General features: G+C 59.2%; 1 protein-coding gene across 1 annotated transcript; it reads right to left on the reverse strand.

The window, feature by feature from the left end:
* Positions 1-1,475: 1,475 nt before the first annotated feature.
* Positions 1,476-8,083, reverse strand: MOV10 (Mov10 RISC complex RNA helicase). The gene is made up of 22 exons (XM_054395960.1): positions 7,950-8,083; positions 6,820-6,916; positions 6,632-6,712; positions 6,513-6,559; positions 6,185-6,423; positions 5,856-6,096; positions 5,492-5,614; positions 5,232-5,385; positions 5,000-5,154; positions 4,681-4,857; positions 4,444-4,591; positions 4,191-4,352; positions 3,993-4,096; positions 3,679-3,776; positions 3,468-3,587; positions 3,279-3,381; positions 2,997-3,120; positions 2,726-2,917; positions 2,514-2,588; positions 2,304-2,429; positions 1,782-1,870; positions 1,476-1,590 (listed from the first exon to the last, which is right to left on the reverse strand). The coding sequence occupies exons 1-22, from the start codon at positions 8,081-8,083 to the stop codon at positions 1,476-1,478; spliced, it is 2,904 nt and encodes a 967-aa protein (XP_054251935.1).
* Positions 8,084-11,168: the final 3,085 nt, after the last annotated feature.

Below are 11,168 nucleotides of genomic sequence, written 5' to 3' on the forward strand. Positions count from 1 at the left end.
TGTGTCTTCCTGTTCTGTACCAACCTCCCTGGTTGTGCCTCTGCCGTGGGGATTGCCGTGGTGTTCACTCTCCCTCGCTGGCTCCGGGCCGGTGCCACAGCAGCTGGAGGTGCCAGTGCACGCCCGTGGGGTCTGCTGTGCCTGCGGGGTCCCCGCGGCTGGTGGGCAGCACACACCAGCGTTTCACAGGGACGTGTCCAGGGCAGCTCTCAGCCTCATCTGTGGGCAGAGCTGGGCTTGGCTGCTGCCAGAAGTGCTCTGCCCACGGGACTGTGCCTCTGCCCAGCTCTGCCAGTAATGCTGCCTTCCAGTCTGCATTGGTCACGGACTTGGCACCAGTAAACTGAACTGCGTAGTTGGGAGAATAAATGCAAACTGGTATTTTAGTAACTGTAAATCTGCTTGCGTGGCACCCCTCTGGCTGCCCTTTGTGCCCCTGTCCAGGCTGCTGCCTGGGGGCTGGGTCCATGTGCTGCAGGGTACGGGGCTTGCTCAGCCCCAGCCCTCCTTGCTCCAGCCACTGATGCAGGATCAAGGCTCATCACCACGGGCTTGGGTAGGACCCAGGGAGCAGCTTATGTGGGAAGGGCAGAGTGGAAGTTCCCCAGTTGTGCCCACTCCTTGGTGTGGAGTGCACTGGAGCCACCCCTCCTCTGTGACTGTCCTGGAGCAAGGCTGCAGCCAGTCTACCCCTCTCCAGCAGCCCAAGTGGTGGTGGCAGAGCCCGGGACTCAAGATCAACACAGCTTTTTTTCTCTAAACGTTTATTTCAGGGAAACAAAGTGAAGTGGGCCTGGGTGGCCATGCCAGCTCTTAGGCCAGGCTGGTACTGGGCAGGGAACAGTAGCCACCCTGTGCCCAGCCAGGTCCCTGCCTGCTGCCTGCACCCACCACAGCAGCACCAGGCTCCCCTGGGCACCCAGTGATGCTCTTCAGAGGCCAGGCTCTAGTTTGAGCTGCTTGTGGATGGATGAGACCAGGCAGAGGGCTTTCCACAAAAGTATAAAAAATTGTTTAAAAAGCAGAGTGGTCCCAGTTCAGCAGTTGCTGCGAGAGGAAGTGTCTACCCCAGGCTGCCCATGGTCCATGTCAGGACTCTTGGCTGTCACTGATGGCTGTCAGGACCCCATTGCCCATCTCTGCAGGGATGCATGGGGGCACCGAGCACCCCAGGACCAAGGTGGGGGGACAGCAGGAGACTGCTGCAGGCTGAGGGTTGCTGAAGCTCCATGGGGCTTCTCCTTCTGTCCCTGGAGGGTTTCCTGCAGAGAAACCTCACGGCAGAGCTGGTCCCTGGCTTGGGAAGGGACAGGAACTCCCTGAGAAAGAGCCCATCCCGAGTCCTGTTGCACTTGCTCGGGAGAAGCCTCCCAGTGCCATAGGTGGCAGGGTGCAGCCTGGCCTTGGCTGTGCCACTCCTCACTCTGCTCCAGCCTCAGCTCTCTGGACAGTTCCAGGCCCTGCTCACCTGGCTGCTAATTGGAGAGGTGCAGTGCATGGAGGTCAGCGGCGAGGCTGTCGTCGGCCGGGCTCTCGTCCTCGTAGGGGTAGCCAGTGTAGCCCCCCTGCTCCCTGCAGTACCTGAGGAACCTGTGGGCACAGAGTGAGGGCAGTATGGGCAGGAGGTGGCACTGGCCTTGCTGTTGGCACTGGCCTTGCTGTTGGCACTGGCCTTGCTGCTGGCACTGGCCTCACTGCCTCCACAGCACTGGCATGGCCAGGCACCATCTGCAACTGGCAGGGAAGGGCAAGCAGGAGCTCTGGAGCATGGCAGGGCTCACCTCTGCCAGTGCTGGTCCTTGCTGAGCACAGCTGGGTTACCCACCACAATCAGCAGAGCCTTGGCCCTGGTGATGGCCACGTTGAGCCTCTGAGAAGAGAACAAGAGAATGACAGAATGGTTTGGGTGGGGGGAGGGAGCTTTAAAGCTCATCCAGTCCAACCCCCACCAGTCAGCAGAGACATCTGCAACTAGAGCAGGTTGCTCAGAGCCCTGAACAACCTGACCTGGAATAGTTCCAGGACACTAGCCAACCTAGGTTTCACCACCCTCAATGTCAAACATTTCTCCCTTCTCTCCACTCTGATTCTCCCTCTTCTAGTTTCAAACCGTCCCCCCTTGTCCTGTCACAACAGGCCCTGCAGAATCCCCGCTAGGTCCCTCCTAGCCCCACCTGGGTGCAGGCACCTTCAGTGCAGCACTGAGCTCCCGGAGCAGCTCTGCTGGTTGCAGGAGAGCAGAGGGGAGCAGGAGGTGCTAAGAGGAGGGCCAGGCTTGAGGCAGGGCTCAGGCAGCAAGGTACCTTGGGGTTCTTGAGGAAGCCCAGCTTGAAGGTCTCATCAAGTGCAAGGTACTCGTTGCAGCTGCGCACAGTGGAGATGAGGATGACACGGCGCTCCTGGCCCTGGAACTGCTCCACAGAGCCCACCTGGGGTGGGGACAGCTGGTGAGGGGCCAGGAAGCACCCACACAACAGGGTGGGCTCCTCTCTGCCTCATGCCCAGGACCATACCTTCAGCAGGTCGATGTCTGGCAGTGCCCGCAGGACAGGGTCCAGGGAGGTGATGGCTTTCCGGATCTTCTCCACCTAGGAAAGGCACACAGCACGTTCCAGCCACCCTGGTGTGCCACCCTGGTGTGCCATCCTGGGGCTGCCCATCTATCCCAGTGTCCCCTACCCCTTGGAGGGGGGGAGTGTTTCTCCGCAGGAGATGTGCCCCTCACCTGCTTCCTGTAAGGAGAGATGATGCCAATCTCCTTGGGTGAGATGCTAGGGACGCCCCTCTTGCCCCCACTCCGCAGCAGCTTCTTGAGGTACTGCAGCAGCACCTCGATCTCAGCCGTGTTGAAGAACGAGGGGCTCTTGGCCTCTCTCCGGTCTTCCCCACACACCCCGTGGAAGATGATGGGGAAGCCCTGGGGATGGACAGTGTTGGGCAGGTGGAGACCTGCGGCTTGGAGCTCCCCCCAGGCTCCTTCCCTGCAGCCCCCTCACTTTTTTGGGGAGCTCTTCCCAGGCACAGTAGGTGTTGCGGACGTCGAGCTCGCTGCGCTCGCAGGCTCTCAGCTCACTGTCATAGAAGAGCTCGTTGGGGATCCTGAGGATGGCCTCGTGGGACCTGGCAGTGGCAGGACAGTGCCCAGGGTGGGTGCCATGCAGCCCCAGCACTCTCCCAGGCACTGTGCACTGGGGACAGAGGGTTTGCTGCCATCTCCTGTGACACTGCAAGGCTCTGGACCCTGCCTGTGCCTGTCCATGTGCTGTCCCCATCCTCACCTGTAGTTCCAGAGCAGTTTGGTGACAAATTGAGGGTCATATCCTTCACTTGACTTCTTGTACAGGGGGTTGTGCAGCATCAGCCTCTCCAGCAGCGAGGTGCCTGCACCCAGAGGGACCCTGTGGCTCCACAGAAGGCCGCTTGGCCCCCCAGCCGTTGGCAGCAGCCTCAGCCCTCTCCCCACTCACCCAAGCCATGCTCGATGGCCAGTGGTGACCTCAGGACAGGACCCAGCTGCTGAGGGTCTCCTGCCAACACCAGCTGCCCCCCATTGGGGTTGGTCTTCTGGTCCATGGGAGTCAGGAGCCCTGGGCAGAGGGAGAATTCAGTGGGGGACAGGAAAATCTTCAAGTCACACAGAGAAGCTGGTCCCAAATTGGGCAGCTGGGCACCACTCACCCGCGATGGCAATCACACTCTCCGGCTCTACAGCCTGGCCACACTCATCGATGAAGACGTGGGAGAAAAACCCTGGGGGGAAGTTGGCTGACACCAGCCTGGGGAAGAGAGCTGGGTGAGGCTTCCTCAGCATCTCTGTCCCAGCTGCTCACCCTTCCCCCTCTGCCTTGGTCCTTACCCTCCCACAGAGGAGAGGTCCTGCCCCCTGTCCACCCTTCTCCACACCCCTTCCCTGCTGCCCTCACAGCCTGACTGTGAGGCAGCCCCTAGGTCCCCCCACTGTGGGTGCTGGGGACAACCCCAGGTCCTCTGACCTTCCTGCTGTCACCAGTGTGGTGACAATGATCCGGTAGCAGCCCAGGTTCTTCTTGCTCGGGTACACGTAGCAGCTCTGCTGGTTGTCCCAGTTGCAGCAGGGCTGAAACACGGGTATTTGGTGGGACCCTGCTCTCCCCAGGGCCATCAACGCCAGGTGGGCTGTGGGGTGGCAGGATGAAGGTACAGGAACCTACCCTGATATCAGCAGGCACCTCCTGGAAGTTCCTGGAGTTTGCCATCAGCCTGTAGATGTACCGTGGAGCAAAGTCCTTGATGAGGCGCTGGCACAGCAGGTCTGCAGCGCTGTTGGAAGGGGCACAGGCCAGGATCCGGGAGTCCTTGAGGCACGTCCACACCTAGGTGGCAAGAAGGGGAAGCAGTGAGTGCCATGGGCCAGGAAGGGCAGCAATGACCCTGGGGGGCTGGGCCAAGTCAGTGTCTGGTCACCTGCTTGATGGCCTCCACCACTGTGACCGTCTTGCCAGTCCCGGGGGGGCCAAAGATGAGGTATGGAGCTGGCCTGGATGTCCCCATCAGGATGTGTGTCACAGCTCTGCACTGCTCCTCATTGGACTGCAGCTTGCGGTCAAACCACCTGCAGGAGCAGGGGCTGAGTGTGCTGGGTCCCCATCCTCTCCTCATCTCCTCCCATCCCACCCTGTCCCCTCCAGCACTTGGACTCACCGGGGCTGGAAGGTGCCTGTGAGGAAGGGCTGGTGGCAGGAGGCAGAGGGGAAGAGGAGGTTGGCCAAGCCGCGCCTCATGGCCAGGTCCACAGCACGGTGCTGGACCTGCAGCGGCAGCCGGCTGAAGGTGAAGGTCACATCGAACCTCAGGTTCTTCACAAACTTCTTCTGCAGCCTGGGAAGGACTGGTGTGAGCAGGTCATAGGGACATTCCCCCACATCCTCCCCAGCCTGTCCCAGCCCATGCCTGGCCTCCAGTGGGTCCGAGCAGGGCTAGCAGAGCTCTGCCAGCCTGGCTGGGGCTGGACACCACTCACTTGGTGGAGAAGCCGAGCCTGACGCTCTCCAGCTCCACGCCGTGCACGTAGCCTTTGTACTGCACGAGTGGGGAGTGGTCCCGCTCGCTGCTCAGGTGGACAAAGAGGTGGTCTCCTTTCAGCACGGATGGGCGGTTCTCAGCCACACCGGGCACCTGCCAAGCAGCCAGCGTGATGCCAGGCACTCCTGAGCCCCAGCACCCTTCCTGACCCCCCTGCTTGCTCTACGCACGTTGAGGACCAGCAGCCCCCTGTCCTGCACCATGGGCACGTCCTTCATGTCGTAGCGATGGATGTCCACCTCCATCTGGATCTCCTCCAGGTGCAGCAGCAGCTGGAACTTCTGCTGGTAGTTCTTAGCTTGCAAGGGAGCCTCCAGCAGTGACCTGCAGGCAGCAGGGAGGTCACTGTGCCCTGGGGACACTTCAGCCAAAGGGCAGCTGGTGGGAGGTATATGGCTGGGTGGTGTTGCCCCCATCCCTTGGTACTCACTGCCTCGCAGCCCAGCCGGTGTTGACACTGGCGTTGGGTCTGGTCACGATTGCCTCTTTGAGGCTCTTTGGGTACTGGTAGGTGCCCAGAGGGATTTCCTTCTCCAGTTCGTTTTGCTGGGAGCTGGACAGAGGGGACAGTGGTACCACAGGGATTGCATGACTGGGCTGCCCCTGGGCTGTAGCCACCTGTGGCCCCAGCAAGCAGGATGTCCTTAACCCCACTGTCACCATCCATTGTATGGGGATGAAGCACTGTCCTGGGGTGCCAGACAGCCAGGTCCCAGGCAGTTGAGCCTTGTCCCAGCTGGAGAACAGGCTGGATCCCCCTGCAGAGGATGGCAACAGGTGATCCTGCCATGTACCTGCTGGGGGGAATGCCATCCTCAGTGATGACAGTGACAGGGCGGCGGAGGCCAGCCTGGTAAGGCTGGAAAGGTTCCGAGGGCCCCAGGTCCTTGGCCAGCTGGCTCTCAGCAACAGCAGCGATGTAGAGACCGATAGTGAAGTGCTCCTGGGACTCCTTGGTGAACTCAAAGACCACCACAGCATGGGAGTACCCATTGCAGGTGGCTTGGCACCGCACCTGGACAGGGTACTTGCTGCCTGCAAAGCACAGAGGCGAGACCTAGGTCCTGCATCTCCAGCAGGGCAGGGTGCAGGGCAGAGGAGGTGGCAGGGAATGGGGCCCTACCTGGGTGCAGCAGCACTGACTGTCCCTGCATCACCCCCTTCTCGTCACTGAAGGAGAGCTCCCGTGATGGCCAGCGCAGCTGGCACCGCTGCAGGGTCACAGCCTTGGTCCCGTGGTTCTGCACCATGATGGTGACCGTCCGGGGCTCGCCAGGCACCACTGGGAAGCGGATGTGCCCCTGGCTCTGGTTGTGCTCTGAGGTGATCTCGACCCCATGCTTCCCACGGATGAGCTCAGCCCTGCAGGACAGGAGGGTCAGTTCCAGCCAGGGTGGGGGACCTCCAGGGCCATGCCAGAGGAGGCGTGGGCAGGGTGCTGCTGGTCATACCACTTCTTGGCACGGCTTTGGGGCATTTGTGGAGCAGAGCTGGGCTGCTGCCCTGAGGCAGATGCCGATGCAGACACTGATGCTGAAGCTGATGCCGATGCCGATGCCGATGCTGATGCTGACGCTGATGCCGATGCTGACACCTCTACATTGGTTCTGGTTCTCCAGTACTGGTCTGCTATCACCACTCTCTTCTTGTCCTGCGAGGAGCAGCCAGCATCAGTGTGGCCCTGGGGTCCTTCTCCTACAGAGCCTGTCCCAGAGTGGGGCAGGAGCTGCCCTTTGCCCAGCCTAGGGCATCCCTTACCTTCTTGAAGAGCACCAACTCCCCAGACACCTGCGCCCGGCGGGTCACCTTCAGAGCGTATAAGATGCACGAGAAGTTGGGCATTTTGGTTTCAGTCCTGCAGAGGAAGAGAGGTTTCTCTGAGGGCACCAGCAGTTGAGAGGAGGTGAGCAGCAGGGGAAGGGGAAGTGGGCACAGAGGCTCAAGTGAGGGGCACTCAGCAACTCCCTTCTGCACTGGGCAAGGGAGAAGGACTGGGGCTTTTCACTGGCCCATGCAAATCTTGCATCCCTCCATGCTGTAGTGTTCCCATTCCAGCTGTGCCATGGCCATTCTGGACGTGCCATAGCACCATTGTCTGGCCTCAACAGCCATGCAGTCTCTGTCCCTGCCAGTGCACAAGGAGCAGCAGGGTACAGACCTGCCCCTGTCTCCAGATTCTCCACGGAAGAGGCCATCCAGAGGGGCCAGCCCCCTACACAGCCCTAGGGGCAGAGTGGGTGCAGATGGGAGCTCCTCCAAGGTGTTACCACTGTACCCCTGGCAGTGATGCATTCCCAGGTCCCTACTCCCACAGCCCGAGGCACATCCCACAGCGCTCCCAGCTTTGCCAATGATTAACAGCAGGGATGTTGCACAAGGGCCAGTGTGACTGGCGTTAGCAGGGTGAGGTAGGCAGTGCGAGTGGCCGTGCCCACACAGCTGCTGAGGGCCCATGCGGCTGGGAAATATCCCAGCAAGGCTCTGGTGAGGTGGAGGGGACCCAAGTGGGCTTGGTGTTTGGAGAACAGCTCTGCCTCTGGCTACGTCCACAGCCCAGGGGCTGCCCCACAATGCTGCCCCTTTATTCCCTGTGCCTGGAGATTAGAGCCCCTGAGCTTGAGCTGAACCGGTGCGGGTCCTCGCTGCTCGTGAGGGAGAGGCCCTGAGGACCCAAACTACTCCCCAGTGCCACCTTCACACCCAGGTCCTGCCCAGAGTTGGCTTCACACCCTGTATGAATCCCGAGCGATGCCAGCTGGGGAGTGGTGATGCTCGCCAGGGACTGGGTCATGCTAGTCAGGCACTGGTGAAACTGGCCAGGGACTGGGTGCTGGCTGGCTGGTGACATTCCCAGGCGACGCAGCCCGGGTCCGGCCGAGAGCCCTCACCTTTCGCGGAACTCCATGTTGTAAATGCCACGCAGCGCGTCCCGCCGGTTCTCCTGCTCCCGGCCCGTGTCCCGCAGGAACTGCACGAACTGGTCCCCGCACCACCTGGTCTCCGCCAAGCTGAGCCGAGGCATGGCTGTGCCGAGCCGTGCCGAGGTGTACCGAGGAGCACCGTACCGTACCGTACCGAGCCGAGCGGTGCCGGGCTGGGCTGGGCAGGGCCGGGGCCGATCCCGCAGCGAGAAACGAAAGCGAAAGGGGCCGTGCAGGTTGCGGACCCGCCCGCCGCGGCTAGGGCGGTGGCAGAAGGGGATCGGGGGCGGCTCCTGGCTGGTCCCGCAGCATCCCTCCGTGCCCGGAGTCCTGCACCTCACAGAGGGTCCCGGCTGCGGGAATTGCCCTGGCTACCTGCAGGGGGTTGGCGCAGGCAAGGACCCCGAGGAGTGCGCACCTCTCCCTCGCAGGGATAACCCAAACGTCCCGGACACGGGGTTGTGGTTGCAGGGCTGGGGGGAGCCGGGCTGCCGAGTGCCAGGGGTCTGGGTTAGTTCTCCTCCCCCCAGCCCGCAGCCCTGGCATTGGTTGCCCCCGGGGTAGAGGTGAGAGATCAAGGGCTGCAGCCTCCCTCCCCCCTCTACATAGAGTGCAGCAGGAGCTGCTTTCTGGGTCTTTCACCCTGACCAGTGAGGACGGTGAGCCCTGACCTGAGCTCGGGACCCTGGCACAGCTCACGGTGCTTGCTTTTGCCTTGTCTGTGGCTCAGCGATGTTGGGGGAAGTCTGTTGGCTCCCTCATCTTCTCTCAGGTGCTTGTCTTCTGACCCAAGCTCTGCCGATGACCTGCCACTGTCAGGAGGTGGCCAATAGACTAAGGTGATCAAGGGCCCCTTGCAGGTTGCAGAAGGGCTCCAAGGCTTAAAAAGTGAGAGTGTTGCCTTTGGAGAAGTTGCTTGTGACTCTGTCGGGGATTGCAGGCAGAATCCTGGAGCTTTAAGCTTTGAAGCAGTGGAAAATTCTTTCCTTGGGGGGCAGCTGGGCAGCACCACTGCTGTCTCTGGGCTAGCACGACCTGCCCTGCTAGCTCTGGACAGGGCTGCCTTTGCTGTCCCTGGCTCAGGTGGCTGCTTGCTGTAATTCACCAGGGTCACTTTGACTTTTGTCCAGCTCAGCAGAGCCAGCCCAGCACGTGTCTGGCTGCAACTCCTGCTGAAGCCTCTGGTCTCCAGCAGACAATAGCTTTAGGGATTAGGATGTCTCTGGGCCTGTGTCACCTTTGGATGCCCCTTTGCTTAGTGGCCCAGTGGTGGTGAGCCAGGGCAAGTGCTGCTTCTCCAAGGAAGAAGCAGCACATAGAAGAAGGGGATAGGATGGAATGGCTGAGCTTGCTGTGGAGAAAGCGGGTGGGAGAGCAAAGGGCTTGGAGGTAGGCAGGGACTGGGGTGGCCTAAAGGATGATTAATGAAAGATTTGGAGGACAAAGAGATAGAAATGTTCTGAAGGCTGGAACCAGTGAGTCGTGGTGAGCTGCTTGTGGTGTAACCTGGAGTGGGGAAAACCAGCCTTGAGGCAGATAAAAGCTCTTGTTGTGTGCACAGCCTTATCTTGGGCCCTGCTTCAGCTTCACATTCTTGGAATTGCTGCAGGGCTTGTCTGGATGGGACCATGGCCACAGACCACAGCACCTGAGGTGCCCATCCACACAACTTTTCATCTTCTGTGTGCTGTGGCAGGGAGGAGACCCTTTCCACAAACACCCACTGGCAGCAGCCATGTCCTTGAGCAGCTCTTTGCACAGATCCTCCCCAGGACAGCCCCAGTCCTCGAGGACAGTCCTGCTTTGTCCTGTGTCCCTGGCCTAGGACACAGCCAGCAGTTGGTGAGACAAGGTCAGTGTTACAGCAGGACAAAGATAAGTCCAGGCACTGATCTGTGGTACCACTGCGCAAACCATGGGGTGCAATGCACAGGCAGTCCCACCCCTACCTCCCACCTCCTTCCTTTGTGTACATCAAAACAGTAAAACACAGGCCAGTTTAAAAAGTAGAACCTGCAGGCAGGCTCTGTGATTAAGAGCAACTGGGGCTCACCCACGAATCCATGCTCTGAAGCCTGCCTGAGAAAGCCACAGGCACACTTCAGCCTCCCCTCAGGGAAACTGGCAGCGCTGCTGGTTTTACTTCTACAAAGTACCAAAGCAAACATTTAGAGAGCAGTGAGCTAAAACTCCAACCCCCCCAACCCTGCCCTGTAAGTATGACAAGAAACTGGGCACGAGAGACAATAAAGAGGAAAGGCTTTTCCTCTTGCTTTGGTGCAAGGTTGTTTATTTTGTACACTATCCATCCATACACCTGTGAGACAAATTCAAGGAACCTGCCACAACAAAGCATGAAAGCACAACATACCCCTTGTTCCAAGGACATTTGCATTTCTCATCACCCACCCAGCCTGCCTGGCTCAGGAACCTGCAGGGCAGGGAGAAGGCAGCTGTCCAGTAACCGTACGCACACGAGGTGGGGAGAGCAGAAACAGCCACTTTGGGGGAACATGGCTCACATCTTCAGGTTAAAAAAGAAGGAAATTAAAAAAAAAAAAGAGCTGGAAGAGCTGACTGGAGGGGTGTGTGGGGGGTTCTGTAAGGATCTTGTAAACTCATTTGATAAGGGAGACAGAAGCCTGCACACTCCCTGCTCTGTGGAGGGCAGCGATAAGGGTAGAGGAGGATTTGCTGTCTTGCTTTTGTTACCTTGCAGCACAGCGCCCGGAGCTGTTGGCAGGTTTGACAAACTTCACTGTAGTACCTGGAGTGCTGTGATGGGGTGAGGGGAAAGCTCTGCACCCTCAGCTCTATTTATAGTAGGGCTTTTCCAGTTAGGAAGTTTTCCAACCAGTCCAATCAGTAATTGGTAACATGCTACACCTCTGAACCACAGCTGAGGTGTAGCTGAAACGACCTAGCAGTAAATGCAGTCACAACAGCAGGGAGTTGATGTGGCAGGAAAACACAAAAACACAGAAGACAACACAATTTTGTTCCACAGTTCTGTCTGAGGCTAGAAAACCTGTTAACTGAAAGCCCTAGAAAAATGCTGCACTGGTTTGGAACCCATCTACTTGGCATAGGACCACAATTTGTTTGTTTGGGGTTTTTCTTGTTTGTTTGCTGTTGGTTTTTTTTTTGTTTTTTTTTTTTTTTTTTTTCCACACAAACATTCTGGAG

Source organism: Indicator indicator, chromosome 35, assembly GCF_027791375.1.
Source record: "Indicator indicator isolate 239-I01 chromosome 35, UM_Iind_1.1, whole genome shotgun sequence".
NCBI classification, from domain to species: Eukaryota; Metazoa; Chordata; class Aves; order Piciformes; family Indicatoridae; genus Indicator; species Indicator indicator.